This window comes from Dipodomys merriami, unplaced genomic scaffold (assembly GCF_024711535.1).
Source record: "Dipodomys merriami isolate MVZ:Mamm:240054 unplaced genomic scaffold, mDipMer1.0.p SCAF_373, whole genome shotgun sequence".
Taxonomy (NCBI): Eukaryota; Metazoa; Chordata; class Mammalia; order Rodentia; family Heteromyidae; genus Dipodomys; species Dipodomys merriami.
In genome coordinates, this window is record NW_027205304.1 from 26752 (window position 1) to 44847 (window position 18096).

At 53.9% G+C, this 18096-nt stretch overlaps 1 protein-coding gene across 1 annotated transcript in view; it reads right to left on the bottom strand.

Annotated features, from left to right (window-relative positions):
- Col26a1 (collagen type XXVI alpha 1 chain) overlaps positions 1 to 18096 on the bottom strand; it is a 39950-nt gene that overhangs the window by 20633 nt on the left and 1221 nt on the right. Inside the window, exon 2 of the mRNA XM_069989215.1 lies at positions 3801 to 3923. Within this exon, the coding sequence (XP_069845316.1) occupies positions 3801 to 3923 (123 nt within the window). The remainder of the gene's footprint in view (positions 1 to 3800; positions 3924 to 18096) is intronic.

Sequence of the window (18096 nt, forward strand, 5' to 3'; positions counted from 1 at the left end):
CCCTGTCTACCCTGCTTTGTGCTTCCTGGCTGTGCAACCCCAGGCAGATCACCAGCCCTCTCTGGGCTGGGACTGAAAAGTCCTCTGGCTCTCCCTTCCCACCACTCCCCCAGTGTTGGCTGCCCCACGGTGGGAACATGTCCCACTCACTGAGAAAGAAATATCATGAGGACGGGCATGGTGGCTCACGCCTGTAATCCCAACTACTCAGGAGGCTGAGAGCTGAGGATCAACAGTTTGAAGCCAGCCCAGGCAGGAAAACCTGTGAGACTTTTTTCCTCCCTCAGTCGTGGGGCCTGAACTCTGGGCCTGGGCACCGTCCCTCAGCTCCTCAGCTCAAGGCTAGCACTCTACCACTTGAGCCACAGCGCCACTTCTGGCTTTTTTCTTTTTGCTTATGTGGTGCTGAGGAATCGAACCCAGGGCCTCAGGCCTGCAAGGCAAGCGCTCTACCACTGAGCCACCTTCCCAGCCCCTTCAAGAGACTCTTATTTCCAAAAAAAAAAAAAAAAGCTAGGTAGCGCTGTGGCTCAAGTGGTAGAGCATTAGCCTTGAGGCAAAGACACTCAGGAACAACGCCCAGGCTCTGAGTTCAGTCCCCAGGACTGGCACCACAAAAAAATAAAGAGTCTTACAGACCTTCCCACCAGGGCTGGCTTTGAACTGGGATCCTCAGACCTCAACCTCCTGAGTAGCTGGAGTTACAGGCAATCGACAGGGCACTCGACTGAGATGGCATCTCTTATCTAATGAAGGCTGCTCTCTTCTTGTGGAGCCTTGAACGACAAAGCTAAGGGACGAAGTCCGAGCCCTCAGTTCAGGCTTCAGCACTGGTAGCTGTGCACGTGTGCGCACACACACACACACACACACACACACACACACACACACACATGTCCAGCTGGCCCAGGAGCTGCAGCCATGGTGAGCATCTGGGTGGGTGTCTGTCCCGGGGTCCTTTGCGGGGAGGGGGGTACACCCCACTCTGCACAGGGGTGAGTAGAGGTCAGAGCCACAGGAGGCTCACACCAGCCTCCTCTTCTGTCCCCCCGCCCCCGTCCCTTCCCTCCTGGGACCTTCAGCCCTCGCTGTCTCTGCTGCAGCCCGGCCCCGGGCCCCCGGCCCCACTTCCTCACCGGACCACCGTGAGGAAGAGCAGCCTGGGAGGTGCCAGCCAGCCCGAGACTCAACAGGAAACGGGGTGGGGGCTGGGGGAGGGAGGCGGGACCAGATTATTAATCTCCTGATTAATAACTGGTGGGGGGGAATGTGGCAGGGGGGAGGGAGGCGAGGAGAGGTGGGGGGGCATTGTACCTGGGACCTCCCTCACCTCCCACAGGCCACTGGGTGGACAAAGGGGACAAGGCTGGCCCTGCTGGGGGAGGGAGACTTGGGTTGTATGGGGGGGTGACCCCCTCTCCCTTCCTGCAGACTGGGCCTGCTGGGGGGGGCACTTGGTTGTGTGTGGGAGTGACCCCTCTCCCACAGGCCACTGGGCGGATGAAGGGGACAGGCTGGCCCTGCTGGGGGGCGGGGGGGGGCAGGAAGGAAAGGCCTTCTCTTAAGAAAGTATTGAAATCCAGGATTTCACGCAGCCTCTCCGGCGGGCGTCCTGGCCGACGGGGGTGGGGCGCCGCTGGCAGGGGGCCCCCCATCTGTCAGGCGGAAGGGGGAAGCAGCTGAAACCCCTCTGCTCAGCACATCTGGAAATGGTTGGCTTTTAATACCATCAAAGTCCTTGGAGGGGAGGGGGGGCTGGCCCGGGGAAACTTAACCCCTGCGGGCCTGGCCCCCCTGCCAGCCACGGAGCCAGCCCTCCCTACCCCCTCCATGGCAGAGTCCACGCCACCCCACCTTACAAGGAACATGGCATGGGCAGTGGGGGGGGCTTCCCCTCCATGGCAAGACAGGGAGGGGTCATGTCCCTGTCCCAGAAGGGGAAACTAAGGCACAGAAAGCCAGGCCAGGCCCACTTGGTCCTCTCTGCGTTGGGGGGGAAGGGGGTGGCCCCAATTCTCTGCTTCCTCTCCCAGCTGTAGAGAGGGGCAGGCTGGAGTTCTGCCCCGCCCCCAGCCCCCTCCAGGGCCGGCAGTCAGTTCCGCCCTCCCCTCACACACCCCTCCCCTACCAAAAGCCTCGAATCCACAAACATGGACTCAAATGTCGCTCCCCAGGGGCGCCCCAGGACTCCCCCCCCCCCCCCCCCCCCCGCCAACTGCTTGTATCTTTGGTTAGCAGGATGCACACACTTTCACGTACACACACACACACACACACACACACACACACACACACGAGTAAGGAGAGTAAGGAGAGGCCTGTGTTGCTTCACATTCTTGAGTCTGGCTTTGTGTTCCTGACAATCATTGGGGGTTGCCACCCTAGCCCCCTACCTGTAATATATACACACTGAAGAAATACAAAGCACCCAGCCAGGGGCGGAGGTAGGGCCTGTAATCCCAGCAGTGAGGCTGAAGCAGGGAGATCAGGAATCTGAGGCTGGGCCTGGACTATGTCGGGAGATGCTGTCTCAAGACAAATGAATGGAAGACCACAACTGCCAAATGAGAAGATGTACACGGGAAACAGTTGTACACGTGCACGCATCTTCATCTCATCATTTCACCAGCGTTCATCCCGTGTGCACGCTTGAACTCGGTGCACCTGAGTTCTGGGTCGTGACGGGATGCAGGAGACCCTGAGCCCACCTGCCCCCTGGCTGGGGATGGGGGTGGAGGTCAGGAGGTCAGCCAATCTGTGTCACCTGCCCGTCTACCTCTGCTGAGGCTGAGTCCAAATCACTACGCTCACATCTCAGCCTCCTGCATAGCCGGGGGTCATCAGCACCCAGCTGGACAGAGGCAGAATCCACGGTAGCCCAGGCTGGACTCACATTCATGATCCTCATGCCTCAGCCTCTGAATGCGGGGATTACAGGAGTGCAGCACCATGCCCAACCCCCTGTCCTCCTCCTCTTATGTGGTCCAGTCAAGAGAGCTGGGGCAGACACAGGCCCTAAAACAAAAAGACTGCTCCACTGGGGAGAGCGGAGGTGGACCAGGAGAGGAAGTTTATAAGGGATCCTGCCTCTGCCTCCAGGCTCAGTTTCCAACTCCTTTTCCCCACCAAAGTCATAAACAAACACAAATCAAAGCACCAACTTGCTTCAAAGAAAAGGAGAGAGCCCCCCACTCAGGCCCCACACAGCTTCAGCAAGGAGTGAGGAGAAATTAGACAAGAGAACAAAAACCCCAGCCATTACAATGTGGCCAGGCTTGCTGAACTGGAATTAAAAAAAAACAACAAACTGAGCAAGTCAACTCTGGAGTGGGGGAGGGGGTCCAGTGAGGGGGGGTCACCCTGGAACCTCAGTGCGAGAAATTCAAGAGCAGAGCACCCCACACGCCCTAGGGTCATGTTGTGTCTGGAGTCCACTTCTGAATCTGTCAGCTCAGCTCTCGACTGCAAGCTAGACTCCTGCAGGACTTCCCCCACCAGCAACCTTGGTGGAGCAGTAATGATTGGCCTCCATTTTACATCTGGGGAAACTGAGGCTCAGAAGGCAAAGTCTAGCCAAGGAAGGACACCAGCGGGGGAAGTCTGCTGAGGGCTCTAGAAAAGACCACCCCTCTCTGTGACAGGAGAAAATGGCGATGGTAGGGAAGGGGTGTGGGGAGTGATACTGATCTGCGAAGGTCTGCCTGTTGTTATTGGGAGTGAGTCCCTTCACAGGCAGGCCCACAAATGCAGGCACGCCTCCCACCTGCAAGGCCGCGGGTGAGGCAGGCCGGGGTCCTTACCTCACGAGGTTAGCGCAGGGCCCTGGCCACCGGCAACTCTGGTACACGCGCTGGACCACCGTCTCCGAGCCATTCTGCACCTGACAGGACACCGTCCGGGTCACCGTGTGATGGCACCAGTGCCTGTGGGGGGCGGGGACACCGGTCACCTCCACCCTGCTCATGGCCACTACCAGCCAGGCACAGGGGCTCACGCCTGCCCTCCTGGCCACTCAGGAGGCTGAGATCTGAGGATCAGGGTTTGAAGCCAGCTCTGGCAGGAAAGTGCATGTGACTTTTTTTTTTTTTTGGTTGGTTGGGGGTTTGAACTTAGCCTGGGCGCTGTCCCTCAGCTCTTCAGCTCAAGGCTAGCGCTCTACTACTTGAGCCACAGCGCCATTTTCAGCTTTTTCTGCTTATGTGGTGCTGAGGAATCAAGCCCAGGGCCTCATGCATGTGAGGCAAGCGCTCTACCACTGAGCCACCTTCCCAGCCTGCATGAGACTCTTATTTCCAATGAACCACCACGCACGCCTGAAATCGAGCTGTGGCTCCACAGTGGCTCAAGTGGTAGAGCGCTAGCCTTGAGTACAAACACTCAGGAACAGCACCCAGGCCCTGAGTTCAAGGCCTGGGAGCAACACACACAAGAGAGAAAGAGGGGGCGGTGGGGAGGGAAAGCGGAGAGAGGTGATTCGCTCCGGCATGGGCTCCTGTCCTCTGAGATGCAAGGGTTCTAGGCCATCTCTGAACATCACATCAGGAAAAGCACCAGGAATTGTGGTCATTTCCCTGGGCCTGGAGTCATTCTGTCACCGTCTCCAGACCTCCATGGTCTCTGTGGGCTGTGGCTGGCTTCCTGGACCGTGAACACTTCCTCAGAAGACACATGGGGTGATGCAAGACCACCAGGATGGAGTCCAGGGCCTGGCTCACCCCAGCAGAGGCCTGGGGGACACCTGCTTCCATACCTACCCCCTTCCCAGAGGGGGGCTCCACTCCCCTGGGAAAACAGCCACCCCATTGCCCCTCCCCTGTTCCTGCCACTCCCGCAGGAGTACAGGACAGGGGACTCTGGGACTGAACACTGAGGCTTTTATTGGGGGGTCCCTGGGGAAAATCAGGAAATCCTATCTTGAGAGAGACCTCAGGGTGTCCCCAAGGCCACCACCCCTCCTGAGTGTCATCTACCACCTAGTTCTGAGGCCACCTGCCATAGCGCCTCAGCCTCAGCTCCATCCCTACTCTTCCTGAGCCCAGAGACCCTAGCCCTCTGCCCTTGGGGCTCAGCCTGGACTCCTCCAGACCCAGGGCTCCCCCCAGCTTCGCCTGGGCCCCAGCCTCCCTGGGCCCCGAGCCAAAGCCCATGTGACACCCCCATTCCTCAGCCCACACTCCCCACACCGTCACCCAATATCCATCATCCCAGACACCACAAGACACACCACGGTGCCCTGCCAACACTGCCACCCCCCAACCAGCTCCTCCAGCCCCATCCCTGCTCCCTGAGCCAAAACCCAGAAAGCAAATTGCCCTAGACTCTCTCTTCTCCCTCCTTCGCTCCATCCCTCCTTCCCTCCCTCCCTCCCTCTTCCTCCTCCCCAAGACAATCCATTCTCCCAATCCAGTCTGGGTCAGGCTAACCTTTGACCTGGGCTCTCAGCCTCAGGGCAAGTGTCCCCTCCCTGCCACCAGAGAGCGCCCTGGGCACCCCAGCCTAGTGTGGTGCAGTTCCTCAGGGGTCCCCCTAGGCACCTTCTCTCACCAACCTGGTGCTCCCCGGGCTGTGTGAGGCCCTGACCCAGCCCCCCCTCCAGGTCCAGGACCCCACCCCACCCCCCAAGTATATCCTCAGTCACTGTCACTCATCCAACCCACCCTGCCGGTCAGAGATGGGCTGTGTGCCAGGCCCGGATCCCCGCAAGGTGACCTCAAGGTCATATGCCTGGCTGTTCTAAATACCTGGTCACCCCTCACCCCATTTCCAGACAAGCCAGAGCTGCAAGCTTGCTCTATCACACAGTTTGGATATTTGGGAGGCTGAGAAGTGAGGACAAGGACCCACAAGGAAGGATGGACACACAGAAAGCCGCAGGGGCATTGGGCAGTCATGAGCACAGTTGGGTAGGGGCCAACACCACACATAATCTGCTGGACCTGGGAAATGCAAACTGACTAGAATGTTCCGGGAATGCCCGGTCCTTTGGAACTCAGAAGAATGGAGAAGAGAGAGGGTGCCAGGGGCTTACTCACACCTGTCATCTTAGCTACTGGAGAAGAGGCGGGGAGGGGAGGGACAGCAGGGCTCAAGTCCACAGCCATGGTGGCTCCCCAAGACTGCATGATGACAAAGGCTTTGGCCTGATGGTTTTGGCCTGCTCCCCCAGCCGCTGTTTACAGGTGAGCCGGGACGGGCTGGAGGTAGGCCAGCAAGCTGATGACAGAGCAGGGGCCACAGCCAGGGCCGCTGCTCTTTGCTGCTCTTCATTTCCTCCTCCCAACCTCTTGCAATCAGGGATGTTGGGGCTGGGGGGTGTGGGGGGGAAATAAGAATCTGAGGAATGTGAGTGCAGGAAAGACCCTGGAATTCTGCACTTGATGTCCACCAGTCCACCAGGTAGGGAAGGGGGACAGTGCCCTCTCCACCCAGCCAGTCTCTCCCTGGAGACCACCTCTGTGACACACACCACTGTCCGGGTCTCTAAGGAAGTCCTTGATTTCCCCCACAAAGGCCCTGGGTGTTTCCAAGCAACTCAGCAGCAGGTAGGAAAAACATGACTTAAAAACCCATCCTAGAGGGGTTGGGAAGGTGGCTCAGTGGTAGAGTGCTTGCCTACCATCCATGAGGCCCTGGGTTCAATTCCTCAGTACCACATAAACAGAAAAGGCCGGAAGTGACTCCGTGGCTCAAGTGGTATGGCACTTGCCTTGAACACAGAGGGGCTCAAGGACAGTGCCCAGGCCCTGAGTTCAAGCTCCAGGACCTGCAAAAAAAAAAAAAAAATCCTGGCTGGGTACCTCTGCCTCCCACCTGTCATCCTAGCTACTCAGGAGGCTGAGATCTGAGGATCACAGTTCAAAGCCAGCCCAGGCAGGAAAGTACACAAGACTCTCTAATCTCCAATGAACTATTAAAAAGCAAGAAGCTCAAGTGGTAGACTGCCAGCCTTGAGCAAAAAAAGCTCAGAGATAGCGCTCAGACCTGGAGTTCACGCCCCAAGACCCACACAAAATAAATAAACCATCCTGAGTCCAACCCTGGTCACTCACTCTTATAATCCTAGCACTTGGGAGGCTGAGAATGAATGAGATCAAGGTTCCAGGCCGGCCCACGCAGAAGAGTCTGAGAGACTTCATATCCACAGAAGAAGGCTGGACACGGCAGTGCACCCCTGGAAGCCTAAAGAAAGTGGCTCATATCTCAGACACTGGGTAGGAAGTGAGGTCTAGGTCAAAAATAACCAGTGGAAAGCAGAACTGGAGGCATGGCTTGCTCAAGTGGTAGAGCACCACCCTCGCAGATGTAAGTCCCCTCGTTCAAAGCCCAAAGATAAATAATAAAATAATGATGGTGGCAACAGACAGCCATTCTAAGCCGCCTCCTCCTCCTCCTCCTCCTCCTCCTCCTCCTCCTCCTCCTCCTCCTCTTCTTCCTCCACCTCCTCCTCCTCCTCTTCTTCTTCTGGCTTGAACTCTGGGCCTGGGCTCTGTCCCTCAGCTCTTCAGCCCAAGCCTAGTGCTCTACCACTTGAGCCACACAGCACCACTTCCAGTTTTCTAGTGTTTTACTGGAGATAAGAATCTCATGGACTTTCCTGCCTGGGCTGGCTTTGAACCATGATCCTCAGATCTCAGCCTCCTGCGTAGCTAGGATTACAGGTATGAGCCACTGGTGCCAGGCTGATACTTTTCCTTATGCAAGACTCTGAGGAGTCAAAAGCATGCTGAAAAGCGGAAGTGCAAGCTGATCAATAGAACCATGATGCAAAGGCCACATAAGTAACGGGAGGGAGCCTTGCCCAGGCCACACCCCTTTCCCCAGCTCCTGTCAGTGTCTGTCTGTCTGTCTCTCTCCTTTTTGATGCCAGTCCTAGAGCTTGAACTCTCAAGTCCCAGGTGCTGTCCCTGAACTTTTGTGCTCAAGGCTGGCACTCTACCACTTGAGCTGGCTTTCAGGTGGTTCATTGGAGATAAGAGTCTCACAGACTTTCCTGCCCAGGCTGGCTTCAAACCATGAACCTCAGATCTCAGCTTCCTGAGTACCTAGGATTACAGGCGTGAGCCACAACCCCCCACTAGCCTTCTGGTTTTGAAGTGAGGGTAGGACATCAACCAAGCCAGGCTCCAGATCTTTTCCAAAAGCCCCTGCATGCATGATGACCCGGAGACAGGCGCCCAGCCTCCCTCCACAGCTGCAGCCTCCCAAGAAACCTGAGCTCCCCTGGCCTTCAGCAACTACAGGCGCTCCTGCTTGGCACTGATTGAAGACAGATGTCCTCCAAAGCGAGGTAGAGCCTACCTTCCCCTCACCACTCCCATGGTCATCTGACCAGTGTCCCCAAGGCCGCAGGCTCCATGGGGCTGACCACAAGAAAGGTCTGAGTCACCACAGAGGAACTGTAGCTGTCTGGAGTTCTTAATTTACTCCTCAGAGTAGCCCCACTCCCACCCCTCCTGCAGCCCCGCTGATTAAAGGGCCTCACTTCCAGGACAGCCCCAGATTGGCCATTCCCAGGGTGCCTCCGTCTCTACACTCAGTCTCGGGAACTTAAGAACCTAATTCAAGTAGAACTGCTGGGGTTTTTTTGTGTTTCTCTGGGGCTCCTTCCTTCCTTCCTTCCTTCCTTCCTTCCTTCCTTCCTTCCTTCCTTCCTTCCTTCCTTCCCCTCTCACCCCCCCCCCCCAGTACAAAGGGTCTCTCACACTTGCTTGGCTTTTTCTCTTAGCATTTGAGCTTTATCTTTTGAGCTGCAGCTCTACTTCTTGCTTTCTGCTGGCTTCCAACAACAATCCTCAGATCTCAGCCTCCTTAGCAGCTAGGATTACAGATTTGGGCCACCAGCTCCCAGAGGAAGCCCCCAGAATTTCAAAGGCCTCCAAAATTGTGTTCGAGGGCAGAAATCATTTGGTCCTTCCCCTCAGAGAGTCCCCAGGAATATCTATGACAGCGGATGAGGAAGGCCCAGGTTCTCCTTAGCATCTGACACTGGACCTTCGCAGAATCTCCAGGCCTGGGGATGGGACATGCTCTCCTCCCCCCCCACCCCCCACCCCGCCCCCAGGATGGTCCAAGACATAGACAAAACCAGGCTCTAGTAAAAACAGAATTCCCATCACACATTGCTATCAGGCCCAGAGAAAATGGGGTAACCCACCCCCCTAACTCCCACACACAGTCTGAGATCAGAGCAACCCCAGCCTTGCCTAGAAACAGACGCCCCAAAGAGGCAAACAATACTGTGTTTCTCTTCTCCATCTGCTCCTGCTGGGAGGGCTGCGGTGCCCATCCCCCCTTCCTTCCGCTGCTCTGGCCCCCACTAGGGTGCCCTTACCACAATCAGGCTATGCTCGGACCTCATAACAGAAGGTTTCAGTTAGCAGGGCAGGCCCCAGAGGTGGGGGGCAAAGGGCACAGGCCAAAGAAGAGACTGACATATCCTAACCCTTGGCAGTGAGACTCTTCTCTCCACACAAAGTAGGAAGTGGAGCTGTGGCTCAAGTGGTAGAGTGCTAGCCTTGAGAACAAAAGCTCAGGGATAGCACCCAGGGCCTGGGTTCAACATCCAGAACCAACACCAAAAAAAGAAAGAAACACACACACACACACACACACACACACACACACACACATCAACCTGGGCTACACAGCAAGATACTGTTTCTATAAACCGATATAAATTAACTGCATTAAAAATAAATATCATCGGTCTGGGAAGGTGGCTCAGTGGTAGAGCGCTTGCCTTGCATGCCTGAGGCCCTGGGTTCGATTCCTCAGCACCACATAAGCAAAAAGAAAAAAAGCCAGAAGTGGCGCTTTGGCTCAAGTGGTAGATCGCTAGCCTTGAGCTGAAGAGCTGAGGGACAGCGCCCAGGCCCAGAGTTCAGGCCCCATGACCAGACCAAAAAAAAAAAAATCATCTCAGGACTCTAGAAACAAAGGACCTCCACAATTTATGTATCATTTCTAAATAACTCCATGTCCTTAACCACATATATGGTATATAGGTGTGTGTGTGTGTGTGTGTGTGTGTGTGTGTGTGTGTGTGTACATCTGAGGAAAGGACACAGAATCAGAGGGAAACAGGGGAACACATACAACAGAGGGGCCCATCAGCTGCACTGGACATTGATGAAAATGAACTAAGCAACTCAAGGGCAGCGATGGAAGGAGGGAATGAGAGGGAACGAGGGAAAAGCTTACACTAAGCAAAAGGAAAGAGATGTACATATCACCTGATGTGGAAGAAATAGTTATACTGTCAAAGGTCATAGATAAGGTCATGATAATGACAATTTGCCTTAAAATGTGTTTGTGACTTTAACTATGTATCACTATCTCACAATACTGTGAAATTTGTGAAATTTATGTAATCACTTAATCTCAATAAAAAAAATCATTGAAAAAATATATAATCTGGCTAGAAATGTGGCTTAGTGGTAGAGTGCTTGCCTTGCATGTATGAAGGCCTGGATTGGATTCCTTAGTATCACATACACAGAAAAAGCCAGAAGTGGCACTGTGGCTCAAGTGGTAGAGTGCTAGCCTAAACAAAAGAAGTTCAGGGACAGTGCCCAGGCCCTGAGTTCAAAACCCAGGACTGGCAAAAAATAATAAATAAATAAATAAAATCTGGATTTTTTTTCTTTTTGCTGGTCTTGGGGCTTGAACTCAGGGCCGGACACCATCCTTCAGCTTATCAGGCTCAAAGCAAGCGCTCTACCACAGGAGCCACAACCCCACCTCTGGGCTTTTCCCAGCAGTTAATTCAAGATAAGTCTCAAGGACTTTCCTGCCTTGCTAGTTTTGAACATCAATCCTCAGAGCTCAGCCTCATGAGTGACTAGGGTTTGGAGGTCTGAGCCACCTGCACCTGTCTGTAAAAATGGTTTTTGAAAGAATATGTGTAAGACTTTTTAAATTCTCTTTGGCAGTACTAAGATTTGAACTCATACTTGCTAGAATTGCCTTACCACTTGAGCCACACCCCATATCATTAAACCACGCCCACCAGCCAAACACACCCAGCCCTTGGGTCACACCCACACTCGAGCCACGCCCATCGCTAAGCCACACCCAAACCTGTGAGCCCAGCTCACCAAGTCAGGCCTGTCACTGGAATCGCACCCCAGCCCTCGGGCCACGCCCAGTTAAGCCACGCCCTCTACCTAAGCCATGCCCTCTACTTAGGCCACGCCCTCTGCTTAAGCCACGCCCGTTGCTTGGGTCACATCCCAGGCCTTGAGCCTGGCCTCCAGCCCTAGTAAGGCTCTGGTCACTTAAATATCTGTGATGGTCCCAGGAGCCTGAGGGAAGCCCCTGCAGATCCCAGGCTTCATCCGCTTCCTCTACCTGACACGCAACACTTGGTTTCCATCACTAATCTCACATAATTCCTGCATATCAGCCTGCGCTCCTTTGGGGTCTGGAGAAAAGCCAACGCCTCCTTTGGGGTCGGCCTCCGTGGGGGGAGGGGCTGCCTTCCCTAGACACCCACTGGCGCCCCAAGATCCCATCCATCCTGCCGGCGTGCCACCCGCTGGCATCTGCGCGTGAGAGGTAACCCTAGCCGGCTCTGCCTCCCAGGGGCCCAGCTGGCTCTGTGATTAATCTCAGGGCATATCCTGTGTCCTGAAGCCAAGACAGCTGCGCCCCAGCAGCTGTCCGAGCCAAACCCAGCAGGCCGGCAGCTTCCAGCATTGCCTCCCGGACCACTGGCCAGGCAGAAAAGGTGACCCAGGCCTTAGACTGGGCAGCGGCCTGGGGTCTCCTGCTGTGAAGTCAGAGTTCATGTTTTCTGCAGTTAAAATTTACTTCCAAAATGAGGAGCTCAGGAGCAAGCTGGCCATTTATACCAAAAAAGAAAGGCCCTGAGCACATTTGGACCAGAGGGGATTGCTTTAGTACCTTTGCTGGCTCTACCTGGCCCCTCTTATCATCTCTTTCTAGTATAGGACCACCGACCAGATCCTGGCAGACTCTGGGCAGGAGCTGTAGATCCAGGATGCACCAGCACCAACTCCATACCCGGCTTCCCAGGTGACCCACACAGCCCCGATTCAAACTGTTATTTTTAATGTTCCACTGGCCCTGGATAGGATTCGTCCCATTCCACTGGTAAACTGATGCAAATTAAGAACAGAGTTCCGGAGAAAGCCAAGCTTGCCTGACTCTTAAGTGCCATGGGTTGGCATAGGCTACTCTGGGTTGGCATAGGCTACTCTGCCGCTGATTTTGTGTGTGTGTGTGTGTTGTGGGGCTTGAACTCTGGACCTGGGCACTGTCCCTCAGCATTTCAGCTCAAGGCAAGCGCTCTACCACATGAGCCACAGCACCACTTCCAGTTTTCTGGTGGTTAATTGGAGATAAGAGTCTCACGGACTTTCCTGCCCGGGCTGGCTTTGAAACCTTGATCCTCAGATCTCAGTCTCCTGAGTAGCTAGGGTTACAGGCGTGAGCCCTCAGTACACTGGTTGCTGCTGATTTTTTTTTTTTTTTTTTTTTTTGGCCAGTCGTGGGGCCTGAACTCTGGGCCTGGGCGCTGCCCCTCAGCTCTTCAGCTCAAGGCTAGTGCTCTAGCACTTGAGCCACAGCGCCACTTCCAGCTTTTTCTGCTTATGTGGTGCTGATGAATCGAACCCAGGGCCTAAGCATGCAAAGCAAGCACTCTACCACTGAGCCACCTTCCCAGCCCCTGCTGCTGATTTTTATAAATGAGCCCACCCACCTTCCAATAGTCTGCAGGAAGATGTCCCCCCAAAACAAACCTACCTGCTTCACTATATATTTCTTTTTTTTGTTGTTTTTTGTTGTTGTTGTTGTTGTTTTTGCCGGTTGTGGGGCCTGAACTCTGGACCTGGGCGCTGTCCCTCAGCTCTTCAGCTCAAGGCTAGCGCTCTACCACTTGAGCCACAGCACCACTTCCGGCTTTCTTCTTTTTGCTTATGTAGTGCTGAGGAATCGAACCCAGGGCCCAGCCTCTTCACTATATATTTTCTTTTACCTTTCTTTTAGGTTTTGAGAAAAGAGTCTTCTTTGGGGCTGGGAAGGTGGCTCAGTGGTAGAGTGCTTGCCTTGCATGCCTGAGGCCCTGGGTTCGATTCCTCAGCACCATATAAGAAAAAAGCCGGAAGTGGCGCTGTGGCTCAAGTGGTAGAGTGCTAGCCAGAAGCTGAAGAGCTGAGGGACAGCACCCAGGCCCTGAGTTCAGGCCACACGACCAGCAAAAAAAAAAAAAAAAAGAGTCTTCTTTTTGTAGCCTAAGCTGACCTGAAATTGTTGATCCTACCTCTGCCCCCCAAGCACCAGGATTACAGGTATCCACTACTGCACTTAGCCCTTCTGTCATCCATTTCTAGCTCCGTGTAGGGAAGTGCCAGGAGCATTCTGATGGCACAGTTCTCTAAAGTGACTCTGGCGGGCTGGGAAGGTAGCTCAGTGGTAGAGTGCTTGCCTTGCATGCCTGAGGCCCTGGGTTCGATTCCTCAGCACCACATAAGCAAAAAGAAAAAAGCCGGAAGTGGCGCTGTGGCTCAAGTGGTAGGGCACTAGCCTTGAGCTGAAGAGCTGAGGGACAGTGCCCAGGCCCAGAGTTCAGGCCCCACAACCGGACCAAAAAAAAATAAAATAAAATAAAATAAAAAATAAAGTGACTCTGGCTTACTTACACTACACTCACAGTAGGTCTAAGTACACCTAACTTGAAACCAAACCAAGTAGGCTATGTTACTGTCACAGAAATCACAGTTGGAAGCCAGGCGCAGGTAAGTCAGACTCCCCCCTCACCCCCAGCACAAGCAGGGCATAAAATGAGACCCTACATAAGGAATAACACATGCAAAGTGGGACTGGAAAGGGGGCTCCCTTTGTAGGGGTATGGCTTAAGCGGTGTGGGCGTGGCTAGGGTGGTGGGTGGCTTGCTTGGTGGGGGCGTGGTTCTGCTGGTAGGGCGCCTGCTTCACAAGCATAAGGTCCTAAGTTGGATCCTTAATACTACCCAAAAAGAGCGAGGGAGGCAGGGAGGAAAGTATCAGAATCAGAGTCAGAGAAGTAGAGATGAGAGGTTGAAGAGAAGGACGGGGTGATAAGCCAAGGATGCAAGAAAAGGCATGGAGATGGACTCTACCCAAAGCCTCCTGAAAGACTGGGCCTGTCCACCCCTTGACTTGAGCCTAGTGAGGCCCATTTTGGGCTCAGGGACTGGAGAATTGGAAGTAGCACGTGTGTCACTTTAAACCACTAAGTTTGTAATATCAATAAGGGCAGCAAGGGAAAACCAACAGAGCCTGTAGCGTGGCTGAGCTCTCCCCCAGTTCTCCACAAGAATTGAAAGAAACTAGCCGGGCACCAGCGGCTCACGCCTGTAATCCTAACTTACTCAGGAGGCTGAGATCTGAGGATCACGGTTCAAAGCCAGCCCGGGCAGGAAAGTCTGTGAGACTCTTATCTCCAATAAACCACTAGAAAAAAAAAAAAAAAAACACTGGAAGTGGCGCTGTGGCTCAAGTGGTAGAGTGCTTGCCTTGAGCTGAAGAACTGAGGGACAGCGCCCAGGCCCAGAGTTCAATCCCCATGACTGACAAAAAATAAAAGAAAAAAGAAAGCTGACTCTACGCTTGGTGCCAATGGCTCACACCCGTAATCCTAGCTACTCAGGAGGCTGAGTTCTGAGGATCGCGGTTCAAAGCCAGCCCGGGCAGGAGAGACCGTGAGACTCCTATCTCCAATAAACCACCAGAAAACCGGAAGTGGCGCTGTAGCTCAAGTGGTAGAGCGCTCGCCTTGAGCTGAAGAGCTGAGGGACAGCACGCAAGCCGAGTTCTGACAAAAAAAAAAAAAGAAAGAAAGAAAGAAAAAAGAAAAAGAAAAGAAAGCTGACTCTGCCAGGCACTGTGGCTCACACCTATAATCCTGGCAACTTAGGAGGCTGAGCAATAAGGATCTCCATTTGAAGCCAGCCTGGGCAGAAAAGTCCGGAGTCTTTTTTTTTTTTTTTTTGTCGGTCATGGGGCTTGAACTCTGGGCCCCGAGCGCTGTCCCTCAGCTCTTCAGCTCAAGGCGAGCGCTCTACCTCTTGAGCTACAGCTCCCCTTCCTGTTTTCTGGTGGTTTATTGGAGATAAGAGTTTCACGATTTTCTTGCCCGGGCTGGCATATGAACCGTGATTCTCAGATCTCAGCCTCCTGAGTAGCTAGGATTACAGGTGTGAGCCACCAGCGCCCAACTTGTGAGAGTCTTAACTCCAATTAACCACCAAACAATCAGAAATACAGCTGTGGCCCAAGCAGTAGAACACTAGCATTGAGCATGAAAGTGAAGGGACAGTGCCCTAGCCCTGAGTTCAAGCTTCAGCACTGGCATCAAAAAAAGAGAGAAAGAAAGACAGAGACAGAGACAGACACCAGTGGCTCACGCCTGTAATACTCGCTACTCAGGAGGCTGAGATCTGAGGATCATGGTTCGAAGCCAACCCAGGCAGGAAAACTCTTATCTCCAATGAACCACCAAAAAACGGGAAGTGGCTCTGTGGCTCAAGTGGTAGAACGCTTGCCTTAGCTGAAGAGCTGAGGGACAGCGCCCAGGCCCAGAGTTCAGGCCCCACGACAGGCCAAAAAAAAAGTTCTGGGTGCTGGTGGCTCATGCCTGTCATCCTAGTTATTCAGGAAGCTGAGATCTTAAGATCACAGTTCACAGCCAGCCAGGCAGGAATGTCTGTGAGACTCTTACCTCCACTAATAAACTTACCAAAAAAAAAAAAAAAAAAGACAGAAGTGGAGCTATGGCTCAGAGTGGCAGAGTACCAGCCTTGAATGAAAAGGCTAAGAGAGAACGAAAAGTCCTGAGTTCAAGTCCCAGTATATGCTGGCACAAAATCAAACAGAAAAACATAAAAAATGCCTTTAAGTATAGAACAAAAGAAAAGAAAAGAGGGGCTGGGAAGGTGGCTCAGTGGTAGAGTGCTTGCCTTGCATGCATGAGGCCCTGGGTTCGATTCCTCAGCACCACATAAGCAGAAAAAGCCAGAAGTGGGGCTTAGGCTCAAGTGGTAGAGTGCTAGTCTACAGCTGAAGAGCTGAGGGACAGCGTCCAGGCTCAGCGTTCAGGCCCCCCAAACGACAGAAGAAAGAAAGAAAGAGAGGGAGAGGGAGGGAGGCAGGCAGGCAGGGAGGGAGGGAGGGAGGGTGGGGTTGGGCACTGAGTTCCCTTTGGCAGGCACGCTTGTGCACACCTGTGCACAGTGCATAGTTTCAGGGGCTGAGTGAATTCTCATGGGCAGCCATAGAACAAGAGGCTGAGGCAGGAGGGTCACAGGAGGTGGAGGCCACAGTGAGAAAGGAAAGGGAAGAAGGCGGGCTGGAAAGCCTGCAGGCCCCACGGGCAGAGGGGCGCCATCAGGCCAGCGCCTCCCACAGCAAATGGGGAAAGGATTTGGGGAATGATGTCAGATCCCTAAAGAATGATTCTGCTGCTCCCAGGTGGGTACAATGCCTCATTTCCTAAAACCCTGGGGGCCATGTCATCGAGGAACCCTGCAACATGGCAGAGCAAGTTGCCAGGGTAATTGTTCTAAAGTGTACAAGCTAAGCATCACCTACTCCCAGCAGAAGTGGCTCAGGAGATATTGGGGCGGGGGGGGGGGGGAAGTAGCCCAGCTAACCAAGGTTGAGGGTCATAGACACCGATCACCTAAGTCCTGCTGTGGAGGCAGGGGTGGGGACAGTCAGGGGGCACAGGAGGTACCACCCCACACCTGTGTCCGCAAGTATGACAGTGCACACCTGGGCGGAGCCTAACTCTGTCTAAGGTGAGCTCTTCCAGGACACCAGAGAACTTTCAGGACTCTTGGTGTCTAAGACAAGCTGAGGGGGATCAGGGCAGAGCCACGGGGACTCTTGATGCCTGTAAGAATGTGTAGGTTGTCATAGGAGCAGCCAAGGGGCGTCCTGGCACTTTATAGGAACATTCCGGAAAATCCTCTAGCAGTTCGTTAGCCTTGCTCAGGTCTCTGCCCCAGGCGTGGCTGGTCCACGTCCAAATCACACTCCAAGTGGCAATGAAGTGTTGGCCGGGCCAGAGCCAAGAGGCGCCATGCGTAGCTCTGATTGCCTTAGAGACGGTTGCTCTGGGAAGGGATTTTTAAGATCGCAGACAGGCTTCGGGGAGAAGAGAGAGGAAGAGGAGATGGGGACACCTTGGGCCTCAGGGAAGAGACCTCCTCCAGAGACTTCCACAGCAGGACCCACCTGCACCATTCTCAGAACTCTTGCCAGCCACCCCTGCTTCAAAGGGAGCAGAGAGCCCCCTGAAGCCACAGCCTCCTTCAGTCTCTGAAGTGATTTCTAGAGCTGGCCTGGTGGGTGCAAAGCACAGACAATGATGGCTTTGCTCCAGGATTTGTTTGGGGTTTTTGTTTGCTTGTTTTAGTGACAGAACTCAGGTCTTAAGCGCTGCCCCTGAGCTTTTGTTGCTCAAGGATGATCCTCAGATCTCGGCCTCCTGAGAAGCTAGGATGACAGGAATGAGGCACTGGTGCCTGACTGGTGGAAGTTTTAGTTGGTTGCATCCTCTGATGCAAACCCTGGGGTGCAGGTTAGCAGTTTCTGTGCTTGGACTCATGGTGGCCATCTCATCCTGCAACTTGCAGAGCTTGTTTTCTAAACTGTTCTCATATGGAAGTGTGCAGCCCTGCTGTTAAGGGGCGTTGGGAGATTTCCCCTAACAGAAACGTGGAGGAAGTATTTCCAGACAAAAAGAAGGGAAGTTCATTTGCATGTGGACTTCTGCAGACATTGTTACGCTTTCCCTGCGACCATCTTCTGGAGCCAAAGCGACCATCTTCTGGAGCCGTGCAGTGTCAGTCACTTCCCCCTCCGCACAAAATGTCTGTCTCCTTGCTGAAAGGCACGGGAGGGGAGGAATTCTTCGAGAGCATTCGGGGAGGGGGGGGGAGGAGGGGAGGTTGGTAACTGTGAAGGACCAAAAAGAGCCGGGGCCTGTCTCTTCTATAGGCATAGAATTTGGGGAAAGAAGGCACAGGGATCGGAGCCACAGAACTTGGGGGACCTTATTGGGCCTCATTTAAAGATGTCCTATTTGTTA